The 22026-nt window shown below is 42.4% G+C and overlaps 1 protein-coding gene across 4 annotated transcripts in view; it reads left to right on the forward strand.

The window, feature by feature from the left end:
* LIMS1 (LIM zinc finger domain containing 1) overlaps positions 1–22026 on the forward strand; it is a 70632-nt gene that overhangs the window by 36911 nt on the left and 11695 nt on the right. For 2 of the 4 annotated variants that reach the window (XM_027743520.2, XM_039384438.1), the window contains exons 1-2: positions 14446–14627; positions 16951–17110. In XM_027743520.2, coding sequence (XP_027599321.1) covers positions 14446–14627; positions 16951–17110 — 342 coding nt within the window. Of the gene's footprint in view, positions 1–14445; positions 14628–16950; positions 17111–22026 lie in introns of those variants that run through there. The other 2 variants (XM_039384444.1, XM_039384442.1) reach the window with 1 other exon arrangement.

Genomic DNA, 22026 nt, shown 5'->3' on the forward strand with positions numbered 1-22026 from the left:
GAAGCACTACAGGAAAAACCTTGAAGGAGAGATAACAGGAGCCATACAGCGACCTTGTGCATACTGGCAATGGTATGACAGCCTTCCCTGACTCTGTGAAGGGCAAATGTTAGCCACTGTTTGCTTCTGGATCCCTTCTGACAGCTAACATTGCAAGTAAATAAACTTTTCAGAGCCTGGCAACTTTGCTTGGTCTGCTTTGAAGCTCGTTCTTGGTCACTCAGGTGCTGTGGGTTGTACTGCTTCTTGGGGGTCTTGGCATAGTCCCTGTGCCAGGCTGGTCTTGTGGAGCTGGGGTGGCTGCTGGGCTCTGACTTTCTTCATGGGGGGTTCTTTGTTGCGGAAAGGCTTTAGACAAAAGAATGCAGCAGGACCACTTAGCCTGACCTTACTCAGGAAGGGTGACCAAAAATCGGAAAGCCATTTAATGTCTGGGATTTTCTTCCTGATGCTATGAACCTTTTGAAAAGAGTAACAGTGAATTTGCAAAGAGCCACCGTTTGGAGCAGGAAGATTAAAGAATTGTTTGTAACCTAAGAGCAGACACCCAAAAAAAAAGTAAAAATGCAAAGGTGTTTTTATAAGTGCACTTGGAGTGAAAGCAATCTGTTTCCACTTCAAGCTCCTCAGAAAAGGAATCTTGTGTGTCTGCTAACAAAAGCCTTGGTGGAGAGGAAGTACTTCCTATCTCCTAATGCCCGTCTCATTGTATTTTTAGATTATTTTTCCTTGGTGGTTGTTCTGCATCAGTTTGGAGTGCTGTACAAGTTAAAAAGTTTTTGTTATTGCGTTTTTGTTAACTGAGTTAGCAATTTCAGGAGAATGGTAATTCAGATCTGAGAGACTTGCCCTTTGGTTGTAACTAAGCACCTTAATTAAAAATTATTGTGGCAAAATGCATGATTGTAACGTACTAAGATTATTTGCCATGAGATATCAGAAATATCAGATCACTTCTAGGAACGTGTTAACTTGCAGGTTTTATATGTGTACTTGGTATCTATCTGTAGTATTAATTCGGAATTGATTTCCTAGATGGATTTGTAATAGCATGAGGAGTATGTATTATTTTCACATGACTGTAGATAAAAGACTAACCAGACTAAGTAGAGTAAGAGATGTGCAGAGATTCTTGACTTCCTTATATTTAGTTTCTTTTATACAAAACTAGCCATGAGGAAGAATAGCTCTATTAAGGGGGGAGAAGCTGCTTTTTAAAGCACATACATAAAAACGAGTACTAGCTCTCTGTGATTGTGTTGCTGTTATTAGTATGCACATCCAAGATGGGAATAACACCATTTTTGGGCTGGATAGGAGGAAGGTGTGGGTTGTCTGCACCAGTATAAGTCTAGATGTTTTGATCTCCTAAGCTGATCATCCTAAGAGATGAGAAATAGTGAAACAGGGATCAGTCTAGAGAAATAAAATCCAAGCTGGAGGAAATAGCAAATCAGAGGACTTGTGAATCAACTCAGGGCAGCGTGTTAGAGGTACAAGAGGGTGAATAGAGCATGGTCAGATGATGCTCCTAGAGCAGGGGTCAACATGTACCTACAGACAGAGCTTATCTTGTATTTGCTAATAGCTTAAGCTGGTTCTTATTTAAACTAAACCTTGCTCCTTCCTAATCCGTTTTGTGATATTTCAGTGTGTTGCCAGGCAGCCTTATTTGTCAGTTTTACTTCATTCTCCATGACAGAAGGTTATGGCATTATAAATACAAAATAATGACATAACAACAGGGCAAAGAGCTGTTGGGAACAAAGAGAAAAAGCTCATTAGTTTTCTAAAACTGGAAACCTTTAGCTTTTTCCATGTGTTCTCCCCAGTGACGCTTAGATGCCTGTCCTGAAATACTATAAGGGTATCTAAAGTCCACAAGGAATACACGGGGTTTCTTCAATGTCTACTGCATATAGGTTGTCATCCATGGCTTTGCAATGCCCTCCCATAGTGTCTCTCTCCAGTTCTTTGTTCTAATACCTCTGTGTTTTGTTTTACATACATATTAACCCACGTGTTAAATAATATTAGCCCTTGAGCAACAGTTAACTGAAAGCTGCTTTCTTGGTTCAAGTACCCTACTTTTCTAATCCTGAACCAATATGTACTCGAGATGCCAATTTCCTCAGGATACCCTGTAAGAATTTCTGTACTGGGGGAAAAAAAATAAGATTTAAATCATCCTTTGTTAATGTCATACATGGTATTTGCCAGTTTTCATTTTAGAGCCTTTTACACCTTACCACAGTATGAGATTTCTCTCTCCAGCCTTTTTTGGGGTATGTGTCTTCTTTGGTGGTGGTTTCCTAGGATCCATTCTGGGCTGTTGCTCTGGTAAAGCAAAAAGAGCAGTATGTAACCCATCAGACAGCTGCTTACACCCTTTTCCTTGGCTGCAGGGTGTCTTGCGCTGCCTCCGCTCTGCTGCTGCAAGTACCACTGTAGTTGCAGTTCCTGGGTCTGGCCATTGCAGCAGGAGCTGGATGCTGCTCCTTGGGATGGGGACTTGTGTTGCCCACAAACTGCAACTGAGACAGCCAAATGTTGGCACTATCAGTGCTGCAAAGCAGCTCGGTGGGGCTTGGTGCCAAAATTCCTCCTTTGCTCTTTCCTGGGAACATCAGTGTCATTTGTACTTAAAACACCTGAGATTACTAATGATTAGGGCACTGTGAAGCAACGTACTGAAACTCTTAAATGTGCACCAGAACATAGATTTATTACATACATTTAATTTTCCAGAAGCCAAAATTTCTTGAAACAATTGTCTTTACAGTATAAAAATAATTTTCTGTGTTGGTACAGCTTCTTGATAGGTTGTGTGCCAAGGGGCTTTGGGCTCTGCAACAGGATGCTGAGCTTTAGCTTCTGCATCTGTGTCCACTGATGTCACTGCACCCAAACTTTGACCCTCATCATCATCTTCCAGATCTGCTATTCAGTTTATGATGAGTCAGTCTCTTTGCAGGAAAGACTGCAGGAGTATAATTTGGCTCTTTCCATTAAGTTTTATAGCTTGTCAGATTTCCCTTTACAATAGAAGCTCCTAAATGAATGATTAAATTTAACAGAGGCTCTCCAAACACCTCTTGCTCTAGCAAATAGGTGCCAGGTCATCTTGAGGGGAACTCATCTCAGGCAGCTGTAGCTATATGTGAGGCTCAATTTACGAGCAGCAGAGCTTGTTTTAGTGCACGGGTTTGTTCTTTTTGCCCATGCACTTGCTGTGATTGCATTGCATTGCTTTTGCTGCCCTGCTGCAGTTTGCAGGTTGGGGCTTGGGGCTAGCTCAGAATCTGCCCCAGGTACCTCAGTGTTTTAGGTGGTAGAATGTGGTGGCCAAGCAGCTGATCTGTTCCACTGGCAGCAGTGAGGACCTGAGGGGGCTGGGAAGGACTGCCAGAGTCCATCCAGTGCAGGAGAATGAGGACATTTCAAGGGAAGCCACCAACAGCTGTAAATAGCAAGCCCTAAGCTCAACCAAGATCAGGACCAGGGTGGGAGGGTAGGACTCATCCCCCTCTTTTAGTAAGCTAGCCTAGGATGGAGTGTGTTGTCTCTCTCGTCCTCTCCACCCCACTTTCTCCTGGCATAACCCATGTCCAGGTTATGCCATTGGCTGCAGTGAAGTGAGAGAAGTCCCAGCCCTTGTCCTGACAGGACAAGCACATTAATGGGGATGGGAAATTTGGCTTCTCTTTCTACCTCTACCTACCCACTCCATTCATCACTTAACAAACCCCGTAACCTCTCTGTCAGTCTTTTAATCTGGTACTGTAGATGCATCTGGTGCTTTACTGACCTTATAGGGAACTGGAAGATACAAGGACTCCCTGAAACAACATCTCAGCCTTGGCCATATTGATCAACATAACTGGTCTACTCTGGCCTCCAATCGGGAGGTCTGGAGACACACTATCTTTAATGCTGCTGATGCTTTTGAGAAAGCACGCAGGATCACCCTTGAGGAGAAAAGACAATGCAGAAAGAATCGTGCCTTGCAGAATATACCACCTAAGGAGTCTTTCTGCTGTGCCTTTTGCAACCGGGCGTGTCTATCTCCTGTTGGCCTTTTTAGCCACCAACGCACTTGTAACAAACGTGGGTAGAGCCCTCCCCAAATCTTTGTTCGCGAAGCCCAGCCATGATGATGATGATGAGAGAGCTGGAGCCTGCCAGCCCCATATAAAGGTGGTCTGGATAGCTCATCTTTTTCTTGAATTTGCACAGTACAAAAATTTTCTTGGTTTAGACCTCCACTGAGAAAGGGATGCTGAATGCAGACTTCTCTTCCCCTGCTTGAGCTGGACTCACCAGCTCATAGACCTTAATTATGAAGGATGCTCCCCGGGCACAGAGTTCAAGGTACAGGGGGTTGCCTGGCACCTTCCTCTCCACCCTGTCTGCAACAGATGCAGCAGTCACTGAACTAAGTGCAGCCTGAGAAATCTGCTTTTTAGAACGGAGGGGAAGACTTGTTCTTTTCCAGCTTTTGGGGGGAAATGATTTTGGGGGAAAAAGATGACATCTCTGATAGATCTCGCCTTGCCTCATCTTTGGAAACGGTGTGTAAAAAATTCTGTGTGCTGAGCTATTCTTTCTTGCTTTTCTATGCAAACAGGATGTAAAGGAAAGTATATACATACGTTTATGATTAATCATTAGGAGTCAGCAGCAGTATGCTTGCTATTTTTGCTCTTTCCTCTTCTCATCCCATGGCCTTTGTAAAAATAAAATGATTCCTCTGAAAAAATTGATACTGTTAATTCGCAAAGCTCAGCATAAAGTACTGGCAAAAGCAGCAACAATTCTCTTCAGTTTTTATTTTGACAATTAACAATTAAAATAAATTTGATAACAGTTGTCTGTAGCCCTTTTTTCTAAGTCCATATGCGTTCAAAGGCCATTAAAAATATAAACAACTTTCGGAGAGTCTCAAGTTTTTTACCAAACAGTAAATATCAGCATTTACAATAAATAATCATTGGCAAGCTTCCATCAGTGGATGTCAGTTACTCGGGTAGTTCACTGCTCTATTCCCCTGTGCAGAAAGCACTGTAGATGTTTTCCACATTAATAGGTCTAAAGTATCTGCATTCCCTTTGCTCTCTGCTGCTGAAACTGATGGGGGTACATCTGCGTGAGTAGGTGCAGGCAATCTTCTGCTGGATCTGTTCAGGCTCCCGCCTGCCTTGCACATTGACTCCAGGCTGGAAGGCATGTGGATGTGCCCCAAAATTTCATGCACAAAGACTCCCTTGCAGATGAAGCAAGATACATAAGCACATTCTTACGTCCCACTGAGCCTTAGGGGATAGGCTCTGCACAGCAAAGCTCGTAGGTGAGTATAAGAAGAAACAAATGAATAAAATCCCCCCATCAGCAATGTGGTAGGGCTGAGTGTCTCTTTCTTTATGAGAAACAGCATTTGGGAGTTGTGCGGGGTCACAAATCTCCTCAGCCTGCCATCAGAAACCCCATGTGTAGCAGACAGACAAGGTGTGCAGCTGTTTCCAGCCATACATCTGTCCTGCTCTTCCTAGGAGGAAGGAAAGGAGATGCTGGTCAGGGACTGTCTGGTAAACCAGGGACCCTGTTGAGATTTCAGATGCCTTAGGATACTGAGAATAGGATAAGGAGGAAAGAAAAGATCTGTCTGCAGCTGGAAACATTCTTAGATTTGATTTCTATTGGTAATGTTTCTTAATACAGTCACCAGTGTCAATATTTATATTGCCACTTCCTGTGAGTAGATGTTTCACTTGCTCATAGTGCCAGTGTCAGCAGGTGAAGCAGTAATTATTCCATACATTAGTAAAAAAAGTCATTAATTTATTAAAGCAGAAAAAACTTGAAAATCAGTGTTAAGACAAAAAAATTATGTTTCTTCATTTGCTCTGGTTAAAAACTCTGCTGGAATAGTGGAGAGCTGGGAGCTACAAATACTCATTTGAATCAGATTCTTGGGAACTCTGGATTAAGAAACACTTTGGCATGTCTGGGAGCTGCTTTAATTGAAGAAGGGATTTGTCCATGTAAATATAACATGGAATTGTTGATTATAGTAACATCCAGCCAGCAAAAATATGCTTCATGATTATATTTTAATATTGGGATACTTTAAATTTGTGTTGAGCCTTAGTTTGAGATAATCAAATGACTAGAGGCTTTACTTTTCATTTGTGCTGTACTTTTCATTGCTCTAGGGGTTAAAATAACTCCCGAGGAACCCACCCTTTTTTGCTTGCCTTCTCTCTCACCTCTTGTCTCCTGCATTGCATAACAACTCCTAAGCAATTTTGTTTGATTTGCTCACCCTGATTATCACCTCCCCGTGACTCCAAATGACTAGAGACAGCTGTTTGAGTAACAGCAACCCAAGCGGAAAGTACTGTTCCTCTTTAATCTATCATTTTAGTAAATTTTTAAGGTTCAGTGATTATAACTATTAGGATTTTCATTGCTCTTATTTGCAACATTAGCTGATGAAAAGTAAGTTGTAGGTTTCTTTTGCTTTCGTTTTCATGAGTTCTGATTATGGCTAATCAGAGGTGTTCTCTAAAGAAAATGGGCTGTGATTGCTCATTATTTTTCATTATAATTAAGCTGTCCTTGGAATGCAGTCTGTCACACTGAAGTGAATTTACACACAGGAGAGAAAAGCTAAATTATTCCAGCATTACCACTTAATAAAAATTACCAATTTGCAGGCACCGGGAAGAATAAGTTTAAAGGTTGTAAGGTTGGGTTCCCTTTCTTTTCATTTTGTTTTTCTGAAGTCTCTGAGCTGTTCTAGGAAATGCAAAGCTAACAGACATGGTGACAGGGGGATCCCAACAGCTGACTGTACTGGAAGCTGAAGTGAGCTTGACTGGGAATGAATGACAAAACCAACCCATTGTGACTGGCCCAGAGGCCCCATGCATCCTTGGCATAGATTACCTCAGGAGAGGGTATTTCAAGGACCCAAAAGGGCATCATTGAGCTTTTGGGATAGTTGCTATAGAGACAGAGGAAATTAGACAGCTGAATACCTTGCCTGTCTCTCAGAATACCCTTCTGCTGTGAGACTGCTGAGGATCAAAGAATAACAGGTACCAATCGCTGCCACAACAATGCACCATTGACAATATCACACCAAGACTCCATGATTCCCATCCATGAGATGATTCAGGAACTGGAGAGCCAGGGAGTGGTCAGCAAGACTCGCTCACCCTTTAATAGCCTTATATGGCCAGTGCATAAGTCCAGTGGAGACTGACGGTATCGTGGCCTGAACGAAGTCATGTGGGGGTGCCTAGAACGATGGAAAAAGACCAAATCGGCAGTGCTGGGGGAAACCCACCTGGGCTGCTGATTTGTGGCAAGACGTCACTGCCAAGGTAAAGAAATTGGCTGCAAAAGCCCGTTATGTAGATGCACATGTACCCAAGAGTTGGGCTACTGAAGAACTTTGCAACAACAGACAGGTGGACCAAGCTGCCAAGATTGAAGTGTCTCAGGTGGATCTAGACAGAGTGAATTATCTCTGGCTTGGTGGGCCCATGACACCTCAGGTCATCAGGGAAGAGATGCAACATACAGATGGGCTTGTGACTGAGGGGTGGACTTAACCATGGACACTATCTCCCAGGTTATCCGTAACTGAAACATGCACTGCAATCAAGCAGGCCAAGCAGGTGAAGCCTCTGTGGTGTTGTGGACAATGGTCGAAATACAAATATGGGAAGGCCTGGCAGATTGATTACATCACACTGCTGTAAACCCACCAAGGCAAGCACTATGTGCCAACAATGGTGGAGACTACCACTGGATGGCTGGAGACGCACCCTGTGCCTCACATCACTGTCCAGAATACCATCTTGGGCCTTGACAAGCAAGTCCTGTTGCAACATGGCACTCCAGAGGGAATTGAGTTGGACATTGGGACTGATTTCAAAAATAGCTCCATAGACATGTGGGCTAGAGAGCACAGGATTGAGAGGGTATATCATATTCCCTATCACGCACCAGCCTCTGGGAAAATTGAATGGGAGAGAAAAGCAAGTGGGGGAGTGGAGGGGTGGAGGTGACATTAAATTAATGCCATGACAGGGTGGAAACCGTTACTGTAAAAAAACTTGGTAATAGTAACCAAAACCTTCCCTTAGCAAAATGCACAGAAGTCTTGCTTCGCTTGAACTGCTGCTAAAATTCATTCCTGCTTGACAGGCCTGCTACCAGTATTGAGTAGCTACCAAGTGTAAAGTACAAGACGAAGACTTTCAGTTTGTATTACCCTAAATGTTAAGAACATCATAATAAAGTAGGAAAACAATGCTATTTTGTATTACCTTTATTTGTTGATACATTACTCATCTTAGGAACATAAATGGCATCTGCTTTTTCTCTTGACTGTTGAATATTAGGGCCATTATTTAATTCTGCAGTGTTAACTGAAGATGGCTCAGCTGTCTGCCATCCTCTACTGATTTTTAAAGCCTGGTGATGCTGTAGTGAATGTAGAAAGAAAAATAAAACCAAAACCTAGAGTGACTAATAATTGCAATTTAATATGTGTGCAAGAGAAGAGGAGCAGCTGAGGACATGTTTTCTTTAACACATTCTGGTTCTGCTCAAAACAAATTAATTCAGGAAATGAAGAACTTTGCAATTCCTTGTATAGAATAGGAGCACAAACTAATGAAGGTGAGAAATAGTTATGTTACTGGAAGTGTAGAGTAATAGTAATAAAATAATAATAAAAGATGTATGTGAAAGTGATGTGCTGGTTAGTAAAGCTGAGGGTCAGTCCTCAGCGTGGTGTCTCCAGTGGAAACGTAACTATAATAAAGATGTTGCTGTGAGCTGGGAAGCCTGGTGTTGCAGTTCTCTGCCTTAGAAGAAGCTGCATGGACATACTGGAAGTCTCACCTGATAGCTGGTGTGTTATGTTGAGTCATAGTATTAATTATAGCTCCCAGATGAACCACTCAGGTCATGGTGCTCATCTTATCAAAACATCAGTTGCACGCAGTGCAGGCAGATGGCTCAGGTAGAATCAAAGCCTAGCATTTGCCTTTACACTAAGGATCAGTGGAGGGTTTTTGGTGGATTTCAGTGACAGATGGCATGAACTGAATATTGATGGTATGAAACTTACTCGAGATATAAGATACTGTAGCATTTTAGAGTCATAGAATCATTTAGGTTGGAAAAGACCTCTAAGATCATCGAGTCCAGTTGATAACCCAGCACTGCCAAATCCACCACTAAACCATGTCCCCAAATGCCATATCTACACAACTTTTAAATACCTCTAGGAGTGGTGACTCCACCGCTTCCCTGGGTAGCCTGCTCCGATGCTTGACGCCCATTTCAGTGAATAAATTTTTCCTAATGTACAATCTAAACCTCCCTTGATGCAATTTGAGGCCATTTCCTCTTGTTCTGTCACTTTTTTGGGGCATAGTGGGCCTGATCTTGTCTCTTTGGGCTTGAAAATATCATTCTTTTCAGAATGAGTGTCTCAGAGACATTTGATCTGCAGCCCATAGTATTGAGTAGCTAAAGTTTTTTCTTATTCTTAAATTGGGAATAGGGCTATAAATGTTGTTACAGGAACTGCATCAGTGTAAAAGCATCTTTAAAATGTAGAGTTGGAAGAATTTGGATACGATATATTTACCATAGTCAAGTATACATTACAGTCAACTACACAGGGTGCAGATTTTAAGAATAACCAAGAGTACACTGTGTCTCATGCAGCACATAGAAAGATCATGAGCTTCTCATACATGATACTGTGTCTTTCTGTTGTTTTGTTTTTCTCATCTGCATAGGATTAAAAAAAGTAGTAGTGGGGGAGGAAGAGATGATTGTTTTAAAGAGTACCAGTTGTTTTAAAGAGTACTCAGAAGTCATTACTTGGTTACATAAAACGTGGCTTCATTTGGTAAGGTTTGTAACCAGCAGGAAGAAAACACAATAGTTTTTTTGAAATATTACTTACAACAGGAAAGTCTTACACTCACATATTGCTCTCCCTTTCTACAAATTCCATCAGAGGCTGATTTTTCACTGTGCTTGAATGGATGGTAAAACATCGTGTGGGAAGGTGCTGCTTACCTGTCTATTCCAGTTATATTTACTTCCTTATGGAGAGATGGAATGTGAACCTTCTCTGTTTGTGGAGGCCAAAGCATTTTTTGGACATGTTTATACTAGAATAAACTTATATTGAAGTATATGAAACATCCAGAGTTACCTTTTTGTTTGCCCTATTTAAACGCCCACCACATAAGCTTAATTATGCTTTTTGTGGTGAAGACTAAAGGGTGAAACTTTTAGGAGCACTCAAAATTCACTGACTTTTTATTGCAGTGGTTTCAAGACAGCTTTCTGTCATTTTTAATAGAAACAGAAGTTAGAGCAGTGCTGGGCACATGTGAAAATCCTACCTGTAATGTGCACTTTTATTGTAGAAAAGATTTATACCTTCTTTCAAACTGTCTTAGGAGACCAGCTTAACATGGAAAGTATTTTATTGCTTAAGAGATAAACAATTGCAGCAACCAGAACCCAAGAGTGTTTTTAATCTCAATTAAAAAAAGACACAAAAGGTCAATTAGTGCTTTCAAATGTTGGTGCAGAAATCAGAGCAGGCCACTGTGAGCCCACACATATTTTGCAGCCAGATTTCTGTTCTAGTAGTTCTGTATTTTGCGTGTGAGAGCCATTGCATAGCATCTGTTAATGTATTGTTGAAATGAAATCACAGTCACACCTACCGACGGGGGAAGTGGAGGGAGGCACTGTCATTGCTCTTCCCCCCTCCCCCGCACGTCCTGATGGGCCGTTTGGCCTCAGCAGCACCGGTGATGCAGTGATATTTCACAGTGGCACGAGAGGGTTGCCAAGCAGCAGCTGCTTTTGCCAAGCACCTTGTTTGGAGCCGTGACTGCTCAGCATGTCTATTTGTGGCATGTAGTGAAATGCTCAGCGGGCCTGGCCAGCCACGAGCCTTCTCTGTAAGAGTCCCCATCTGCCTCTGGCAGCCACCAGCACAGGCAGCCAGATCTGAAAACTCCAGAGAAAGCAGGGTCGAGTGAGGTGGCAGTTATCCTTCAGCAATGATTAGGCAGTGTGGCTATTTTTGCTATTGTTTTCCAAAGCCCTTCTCCGTAACCACAGTGAGACACTTCTCCTTCATTCGTCTGCCATTTCTTTCAGCACCTTCCCTACCATCAATTTTGATTTCTGATAAAATCCTCAGTGTGCCAGGGAGGACTCTCTGTCTTATTCCTTCCTACATACCTTTTCCACTTAAACACTCAACTTCTCCCTTTTCTCCATAACATTGTGTCCTTAACAACAGGCTGGTAGGTTTTGTCCCAGATCCCTTGGGAAGCTGCTGCTGCAAATCAACGACCCCTTACATGCTTCTGACTCCCTGTGGATGGTTTCACCTCAGGGTAACCTAGAATTCCCTAATGAAAATTCAGTGTATTTTTAACTAAATATTTCAGATCTTGGCAGCATGCCTCCTGCAAAATGACAGAAAAGAGAAAGATGGCCAGCTGCACTGGATTTGTGGATTACCAAACCTTCACAGTAGCAACTGTGTTTTCCACCAATAGCAGAAAGGCCCTTTTTAAACTCCTGTCAAACTCTTTTCTTGATTAATGGAAGACATTGGGAGTCATTCCACCAGCAGCAAAGGTAATATGCCTGGAGAACCAGGAAGCTTATACTTATTGCACATATGGAGTTCTATTACCTTGTAGGACTGCCTCTTGGAAAAAACCAGGAAAATTAAAACAGGATTTTTGGATGGACATCTTACTGCACTGACTTGCCATACTACTTACGTTGCTACAGCCACGCAGAAGACTGCTCAGCAGCAGCTGAAGAAGCAAGCAAATATTTTCCTGTTGACAACAGAGGACACAAGGCAGCACAAGTGGCTTCCAGTTACCTGGGTCACACGTGGATTTCAGGTTACTGCAAGGACTGTAGAAGTCCACCAGGAGAAAAACAGAACTGTCTTGATTTGCAGCAGCAGCCTCCCAGCAGAATTGCAAGTGATCTGGGTCAAAACACAGGAAAACAGTTGAGAAATTGTTGAGAAACAGCAATAAGGGGAAGAGACAGACCGACTTGCTGTTTCTTATCTTAGTGGCTTGGTACACCTACACTAATCCTGGATGAATCAGCATGTTTAGTCCATTGCAGTCTGTCTCGCTGGAGTTTTTTATACCCACAGGAGCTTAGCACTGGCCTGTGCAGAAAATGTTTGAGAGGCAAGATGGAGAAGAAGAGCCAGCATCAGTATGCCTGCATATCTGTTGGCAAACACTGCTCGTTTTCACTGGTGCTCCAGTGGACGCAGAAACCTTTTGTTCCAGGACTGTTTCCTGCAGCGGTGCTCTGGCAAGATCTTTGTGGCCTACGGCTACAACCTGAGCATCTCTTGCCCCGTGAGAGATAAAAATAGGGCTTGAGCTGCAGCCAAGCTGTGTCAGTGGTGTGGGTGCAGCCTCCTTAGCCTGTTACAGCTTGTAACTCTTGGTAGCTCTGATGCAGGATGCATAAGCACACCTAGAGATGGATAAATAAGCAGGGTCATGCTGCCTGGGTCCCACCGACCCAAGCAATAGCTTGCCCGGGGGTTGCTCCTTGTTGGGGGAAGTGAAGGAAAGATGCCTGACCAAACCCATCCCACAAACTTGGCAGCAGCAGCAGTGTAGGGCTGTGTTGGCCAGGCTGTGGGAAGACAGCTACGTGCGAGCTCAGGCCTGCATGGAGAGGGGCGTGTGGGCTGCTGTACGCTGACTGAGCAATCTGTCCCAACCAGTGCTGAGAGATACAGCCAAAACGCATCATCAACCAGACCCTCAGTAGTAGGTCCTAGGAAGGTGAAGGTATATTAAGAAGTTTTAGCCTTGATTGGACCTTCTGTCATATCCTGTGACAGGACAAGAGGAAACGGCCTCAAGTTGTGCTGTGGGAGGTTTAGATTGGAGATTAGGACAAATTTCTTCATGGAAAGGGTTGTCAAGCACTGGAAGAGACTGCCCAGGGAAGTGGTGGAGTCACCAACCCTGGAGGTATTTAAAAGGTGTGTACTCAGTGATCTTGAAGTCTTATCCAAAAATGATTGATTCTCTGATCTTCAAGTGCTAATTTCTCTACTTGTTCCCTCTGCTCATCTCCTTGTCATCCTCTGCTTTCTCGTCCTCCTCGAAGACTAGCAGATTCTTCAGATATCAAGGTATTGAGTGTCACGAGCACAAAGCGCATGCGGTTCTGCAGTTCAACTGATTACAAACAAGGCTGAGCCAGTCCAACGCCAGAGGTAGTTACTCAAGAGAGTTTTCCAAAAGCCTGCCTTTTCTGCAGTTAAAAGTTGTGGGAAACCAAGTATCCCACGTCTGCCACAAGCACTGTGCTTCAAGTAGGGAAAGCTTGCAGTAGTGTAGTTATTAGCTAGAGATCTGCAGCTAATCAGCCCTGGCTTCCCTAGTAAGTGGTGCACAACAGGTTTTTTAAATAGAATATGAACATAAAATAATTACAACATTAGGAGGGCATTCTGTGGTGAAGGAATAATTGTTTTTCATTCTTTCTTCCTAGTCTTGCTTTCTCAGTTCTTTAATATCCACAGTAAATTACTTCAGTAAATGTTCTTATGTGAAATTGATCTAAATGCAGCACATCACTGGAAATAAAGCTTTAGTTTTCCTCCTTCATATATTGCCCATTATAGCATATGTGGCAGTTTGGTTAGTGGGCTGTGAAGCACAACATAAATGTAACTATCCATCTGTACCTGTCCCTTCTCCAAAGTGCTGACACAAAGAAAGATGCCTATAGGTAAATTCAGCGCATAGGACAGCAGAAGACACAAGCGAAACATTAAAGGCATTTTTTTCACCATAATTAATATACTGTAGCATTAAAGCAATATTTACCTAGTGACAGGATTCTTCTCTTTGTGCTTCCCACTGCTGGTTTGCCCATGATAAAATATTGTTTGAATATACCTCCATTCCCCCCTCAGCAGAAAGTAGCTGTGGACAAGTTTGTTGGTGAACATATTTGCTCACATACGCTGCTCACACCACAGCTCTCCTGGGCAGCTTCTGTCAGTAGCCAGCAGCAAAGACCCTTTCCAGCATCCGAGTTTACATGAGGGCCTAACAGGAAAATTTGCTCCTCTGTGCACAGCCAGCCTCAGTAAATCACAGTGTGACAGGCTCACCGCCCCGCCACTGAACTTTTAACTTGAAGCTCTAGCAGGGCACTGAGTAGCTCTGGCTACATGACACGGAACTGTGAAAGTAAATCACTTCGCTGGGAACAAGGGGAAGTCCAGCATACTGTTTTGCAGGCTTTGCCTACAGCTTCTTTGCAGTATAAGCATAGAATATATACACCCAGGAAGGCAATCAGAGAGAGATGGACTTCCAGCACAGAGCTCACCCGTACCCCATCCCAGAGGATGAAGAGGTTGCATACAAGGTTGCTCCTGATGCTCACAACTCTGCAGGAAATGAAGGAGAGAAACCAGTGTCAAAATTGCAACGTAGGCACAGTGAAATAAAACTCTACAAAGAGTTCTGTGACTTCTATGCAAAATTGTAAGTTCATTCTGTTCAGCTTTGGAGTGTAACTGCAGTGACATTGCATGTGTATTGTGCTTATGTGTTTTATTATCTGAGATTTGTGCAAGCTGTTCTCTTACCCAACCTTTGCCACTGTTCTGCTTGAAACATTGCCAGTGGTAACTGTCAGCTAAAATTGGAGTTGTTGCTTTAAATTTCATCATTAATTGCATCAGAAATTTTTATCAGCAGTTAAAATGGGGTTGGAATTTGTCAGGTAGTCTCTCTGCCTTCAGGTTGTTTGCCTGTTATCTTGGGCAAATGGATAAACTGCTTCATCAGTGCAGAAGTATTACATATATCACTGATTTTGCATATATGAAGTGTTTCAAAGTGAAGCACTTTTGTGTACTGAGGAGGAAAACTTAGTGTTTTCATTTGATTTTGAACTTTGTTTCATGTTTTTGCTTGGATTATACTTTATGTATGCCAGCGCTTAACATCCTTAGTGCTCGAGCACTGTTGAAGTGATGAAAGGTCCCAGTTTCTGTTGTGATTATTCCTCACTTAGATTGATAAAAAGGATGGGGAAGTTGACTGAGGTCTTCCCCCACAGAAAGCGTATACAATCCATGGAGACCATCAGCAAGCTGTATACTTAATCACAGTTCGTATGTATAGTCACTGCAGTTTGTCCATAGGTCTGTCTGTTACATACGGGTGAGACCATCCTCCCCGTCTGATCTTCCAGTGAAATTTGCCCACTTTTGTTTCACTGGAACAGCAGTGAATATTTAGATAGCAGTTACTGTTTTTCTCTTCTACAAAGATCTTTAGAGAGAGGAAAAAAAAGCACCAGCTAATAATAACTGGTCAGATTTGACCTTGCATAGGGCTCTTCTGTGAGACAGTGTAAGAAATAGATAAAACACATTCCGTTTTGAACCACGTGCTAGGTGTTTGCTTGCTCCTTTGGATGGTGCGCACGGAATGAATTCAATTCCTATTGAACCTGGTGGGAGCCAAGAAGTCTTATCCCCTTGTGGGGATAAAAAGGAAGTCTTGGCATCTTGCAGAGGACTGAGGGCTCTGCACTTACAAGTACAGCATGACAGCTGTACCAAAATGTGTGCATGTGTGCATATGTGTTTAAAATAATGTCACTTGTCTAATAATCTTCCAAATAGATGTTTTGAGTCAGTGATTTTGTCAGCTGAGGTCAGATTGTAATGAAACTAGACCATTGCTCTATATTTGCTCTCTGCTATCACATGGTATTAGGGCAGAGAGGTGATCTTGAAAGGCATAGCTTTGAGTCTAGATATGAGTAATAAAATATTTGCAAAGGAAAAATCAAGAGAGCCTTTTCCTGGCCTTAATTAACTGAAACACAGCTGTAGTGTCTTCTGCAGATGTGGACATGAACCCAGTGAAGTAGCTAATTCCTCTAATGTTTTGCAACTACCACACTGCCGTTTTTTGGTTCTGTGCCTTTGAGAAGCAACCAAGGTTGCTATTTGAGTATATTTTTGCATCCCTGGTATGGGTTTATGACTTTGTGTTGGGCTGCATGTGGGTTGCCGTGGGGCAGCTGGAGCATTCCCATCCTCTAGCATGGCCCTGGAGTGGGCTGTGAGTTGGCACATCGTGAGCTGAGCTCTCTGAGATGAACCTTCACAAACCAATCAAAAATCCCATGACTTCAAAGTAAATTTGTAAAATGACCTCAAGCTACGCAGAGCTTGTATAAGGGATAATTGTTTACCTACTCTGATTGTTGTTAATATGTGCCAGACTAGATACTGCATACTCTTTCACATTGTTTATTTAGAGCTTTGAACTAAGGCTGTTACATATATATTTTAGAATTAGGAATTCTTTAGAATTAATCATTTATGTTTTTCTTTGTGGTGCTAGTCCTCAATTATTGTTAATATTTGCCCTTGTTTTCTGTAATTCTAATATATTTCATAATTTGCCCTTGTTTTCTGTAATTCTAATGTATTTAACAATTTTTATAGTACTTTGAATTGCCTGTCTTTTCGCATCATAAAAAGCCTGTAAATTTATAACAACATTTTTGTTGTAACAACATTTCTGTTTGTTTTTTTAATTAATTAGAGTTCATCATGAGGCTTTTGTTTCTAAAGAGTTTAGGAGCAGGGAGAAGTGGTAGTTTTATTTCTGAGGGGATACTACAAGCCATGAAGTCCATCGAAAAAATTGTATTGAGCAGCCTTGCATTAGGCTGATGCAGTTTGGCCTTGGGGGAAAAAAAGACCTACAACCAGTGTTGTTGCCTATTTAAGCTAATTTTCTTTCTATTTCTTTTTGTGTTTGTTTTTTTTATTATTAACAGCAACATGGCGAACGCGCTTGCAAATGCCATCTGCGAGCGCTGCAGGGGTGGCTTTGCCCCTGCCGAGAAAATAGTCAACAGCAACGGTGAGCTGTACCACGAGCAGTGCTTCGTCTGTGCCCAGTGCTTTCAGCAGTTCCCTGAAGGGCTCTTCTACGAGGTAAGCGGGGCAGAGTGCCCCTCTCACCCCCAACCTTTGTCTTGTGCCTTCTTTCCCATACCAGGATTAGCTACAGGCAGATCCATGGCTTAGAAAGTCCCATGGCCAGAACTGGGCTCTGAAATGGTATGCCCAGTAAAGGGAGAAAAAAGCCAGGAAGCATTTCTATGCTAATTTGAAGGACAATAGTATATATAACCTTATTTAAATATGGAGCCTAATGTTATCAAAGCTGAGAAAAAACTGCTGGAGATTCCTTTTTCAGTGCAGATTTTTTTCCCTGCAGTTTGTGAATCTGATGTATCATACCAAAAATAAAGAGAAAGCATACTTCTTAGAGGAGAAAGTCATATAGAGGGAAATCCCAGCATCCTGTGGGCCCTAGGAGGTTTATTGCTGACTTGAGTGAGGCCAGCTCGGCAAGTGAAAAGAGATGACCTGTAAGTCAGCATGCTGAGATCAGGATGTATGTAGAAGCCAAACCAGGCAGGGCCCGTGTAGGGTCGACTCTAACACACCAGAGCATCTAAAATTACCAGTTCTTAACACACTTTCAAAGGTTAAAACCTGTTCCCGTTCACATTTCTCATCTCTAGGTCAATTGCCCTCAGCTCAGATGGGTATTTTGGTATCAGTGTTATTTTCTTTTACACTCCCCTATTATGGGGATTCAGGAGAAAATGCAGGTAAAAAGTGGCTTTATTGAAAGCTTTAGACTGGTTCATAAAATACAAAGTGATTGGTATAAGGAACAATAGATGGCATGAGCCGGGGAATTAATGTCTGAGAGATAAGATCCCTGCTCAAGTAGCTTATAGTCCAACTTAGGGTAGCAGTTACAGGACTTAAGTCATACTATGATCTGAAAAAGCAGGTGAGCAGTGTTTTAAAAGCACAAGTCTGTGCTCTGACAGACAGTTGTGCTCCTTATGGCAAGAGCACAACAGTTTATCTTCCAAAGGATCATTTCTAACTTTACAGAGCCATGTTATGAGGTGATGAGGAGAGGCTGAGAGAGGAGTGTGAATAGGAAAAGAGACTGTCAAAAGGGATTCCTGGGGATTTGCTTTCTCTCGCCTTGTCAAAAGACTTTTCCGTGCGCCAGGGATAGTCTTGCAGAAATTGTGGTAAATGACTAATATTCCATAAGACATCAAAAGGTGAACTGCAAGGCAGAATTAATTAAATAAAAACAGAAGAACAACCCCATGATATTAACACATTGATTTACAATTTACAATTGTTAATATATACTGAGCTGCTGCCTGCTTGCAGGCACAGTAAAGAGTCCATCCTGGCATGTTAAGACCTGAGGCAAACGTAAAGTGATACGGATGCTTCAAAACTAAAATATTTGTAATTGTGTTAAAACTGTCTTAAACCAATAAAATGTATTTTCTCTAAATAGTGAGTACTTTATTCATACTTTTTCTGACTCAAAAAGCAATGAGACATTCCAGGGACTTCTTTCAGAATGTTGAATAGTCTTTTGTTAAAGATAAGTTTGAGGAAATTGTGCTCTAGGCAGCCTGTGTCTCCTAGGGGATGGACAAGGACTGCAGTGAAAGGAAAGTCTTACTTTTGGGCCTAGGTCAGGAACATTACAAACTCCCTGTTGCTCTGGGTGCTTCTAGGTGGCCATACCTGAATCTGTAGCAGAGGCAAGGATCTTAGATATATTGGATGTAAGCGTTTTCCTTCCTATTGCTACCTTGTTAACATTCATATTCATGACAGTTGGTCTTTGAGCACTCTTACTGAAACATGCTGCTCTCAAAGACAGTAAGTCAGAAGGGAGTGCCAATAGATTGTCCTGGGAATGAAAATATCACCATGTACTAAATGTGTTTTGGTTAATGTTGCTACGGGTTTTTTCAGGCTGGATAGCCTGAGAAATGTTATGTAGAAAGTGGAAAGTTTCAGTTAAGCATAGACACTTCTCGCCACAACTATTACAGAAGTAAAATAACATCAGATAGGCTGAGGGAGCTAGGCCTGTTCAGACTCAAGAAGAGACAACTGAGAAGTAGTAGTATACTATTATCAGTGTATATAATTATCTGAAGGGAAGGTGTCAAGAGGATGGAGCCAGGCTCTTCTCAGTGGTGTCAAGCAGTAGGAGAGGAGGCAACAGACAGAAATTGATGCACAAAGAGTTCCATCTGATCATAAAGAAAAACTTCTTTATTGTGCGGGTGACCACACACTGGAACAGATTGCCCAGAGATGTTGTTGAGTCTCCCTCACTGGAGATATTCAAGAACTGTCTGGACACAGTCCTGTGCAATGTGCTCTAGGCTGACCCTGCTTGATCAGGAGGTTGGACCAGATGACCCACTGTGGTCCCTTCCAACCTTGCCCATTCTGTGATTCTATGAGAAGAAGGGACAGCCCTAAGCAGGCAAAAGGTGGGCTTAGGTTGGCCATTGCTCAGGAGTGGCTGACAGTGCTCTGAGGACTTGAGATAATCTGTATCACTGTCAAGAAAAAATGAGTGGAGAAGACAGGCATAAAGGGTGTCTTCCTCAGATTGCCTTTATGCAGTCTTCAAGAAGATGGATGTGTTTGCAGGTGCGGCCAGGTAATGTGTCTTTCTGAACATGTTCCCCCTGGGTAGACGCGGGCATTGTTGGTTGCCCAGCATGAGTTTGTGTTTATTCTGTGCCTGGTTTAGCTAAGCTAGTGTTTCTTGGAAATGATTTCTAGCTCTTAGCAATTGGGAAGGCAAATATTGTTACCCTGCCTATTACAAGACTTGCAGAGTTCCTCCAGTTAGTCATTAAGCTGCTTATCACATTTGCTGTCAAACGCTGCCATGATAAGCTTTCACTCTGTGTTCCATGGGTGGGGGTTGAACTGGTCAGAGAGATGCAGGTCTCCTTTGCTGCGGGACATGTCTCCAGGCTGCCTTACAGGGACCCTGATCAGCACAGCTTGCTGTTGTCTGGCACTGGAGCCAAGTCACTTGCTGGCACAAGTGGTACCACACCAGAGCAGGGCCCCTCCACCGCTTGGAGTCAGCACAGCATAGCAGGAGTTTTGTAGATGTCCTCATGAACCTATGTTAGAAATGGTAATTTGGATTCCTGAGAACTGTATGCCTAAAACTGTGGGTTTAGGACCTGCAAGGGTATAATTGTGTTCCAGTTTGCTCAGCAGCATCATTTTAGCAAGTTTTCTTATGCACTCGACCTAAACAAAGATTAGCACAAGCACATGCCAGCAGAATTTCCAAACTTGCTCTGCTCTGGTGTCAGGTGTGAAGTGGTAGCAATTCTAGTCTACTTTTACTCCACCACCTGGGAGATGTGTATTCCCTACAGCAGCTGCTGCAGAGTCTCAGTGCAGGTAGCACTGCAGGTAGCAGTACAGACGGCTTGAGTGGAGACCTTCAGTCGCAGCTGGCAGTGCACTCAGAGGGACAGGGTGGCCCCACTGTAATCAGTCAGTGGGCATTTCCTCCAACCCACATTACTCTCAGGTCATAGAATGGCTCCTTCCTTCTAGAGGTTGCCCATGTCTCCCACTGGGGAGTGTCAACACCTCACCTTCAGACGGGGGAGGTTAGATGAGAGAAGTTGTACCTCTGGTCTGGGAGTTCGTTTAGAGCCTTGTGCTGTTTGTTTTCAGAAGCATCCTAGCCTGCACTGTACTGTGCTGAGGTGGAGGAGAGGGAAGGGCTTAGAGAGGTGCTTCCCAGAACAGAAGAAATACAGCAAAATCTTTATGGACTACTCACAACAGCCATAAGTGGGAAATATATATTACTATTATTTTTGTTGTTGTTGTTTTATCATAATAACGAAATAATATGGAATAGCATGTGACTTTTGTCTCTTGAGAGGAGGTTTCTTTCAGTTCGGTTCTTTTTTCTAAAATGTTTGTAATAACCTTTAAGAAGATTAAAGGAAGGTGCAGTTGCAATGCGCTTGTTAGATTTGTTTCTATTCCAGTTGCACCTTGTGTGTTTTCCTAAAAGAAAGAGTGTTTTCCTACCAGAAACTACCTTATAGAGCGAATCTTTAAAGACTCAGGTTTTGTACATGTCTTTCCACTAAGTTAGCTAAAAACACGCAGATAAGCTGGTGGCTGTGTAACAGTGAGATGTTCTATGCAGAGCCATTTAACTCATGGACCTCCAGCATACAACAGTGAAACTATCTTGCTTTTGAAATATGTGCCATGAGATTTGTTACAGAAACTCAAGGCTTTCTCTGATGGATAACTGCTAGGTCATCTACAAGAGCAGCACAAATGAGTCAAGAAGATTGAAAATACAAACAAGACTGAATGGGAACCAACCTACCTGACATAAACCAGATGGGAAGAAAACCTGTTTGGTCTGTCCAGATCAACATGTGGTGGCTTTAAAATCCTAGCAAACCTAAGCATCCCCCATTGGACCACCTGTTTACACAGAACAGGAAGCTTTTGAATTTTTTTCAGTTTGAAAAGGATTTTATCTGGCAGGAAGCAAGCACAATTCACAATGAACAAATAATTTCCATTACTCCTCGAGAAAGTAATAGCCCTCTGCCTCTCAATTACTATTTTTTTAAAAAGCTGAAATTAAAAAAAATAATCTGTTTTACAGTATTACACTGAAATAGCACTTGATAAATTCCTAGCAGAGACTTCTGAAAGAGTCTGTATTGAGCTCGTGTCTTTCTGTTCCTAATAGGTGCAATTCAGGTTGGGCAGAGGAGTTTTCTAATCTCAAGTACCCAGTGACTTTGAGAGTGTTCTGTTAGATCCCCACCCTGCCACTTGCAAGAGTATTTATTATATTTATATTGTATTTGATCCTTGCAATTTCATGGCATAAAACAGGTAATCTTGAAACACATTGCTGTATTTTCTGTCCAGGCACGAAAACTTACTTTGTAGGTAGTATTTTGTGCTATTTATTTTGTTTT

This window comes from Pipra filicauda, unplaced genomic scaffold, assembly GCF_003945595.2.
Source record: "Pipra filicauda isolate LSUMZ 115617 unplaced genomic scaffold, ASM394559v2 scaffold115_size4368891_pilon, whole genome shotgun sequence".
NCBI lineage: Eukaryota > Metazoa > Chordata > Aves > Passeriformes > Pipridae > Pipra > Pipra filicauda.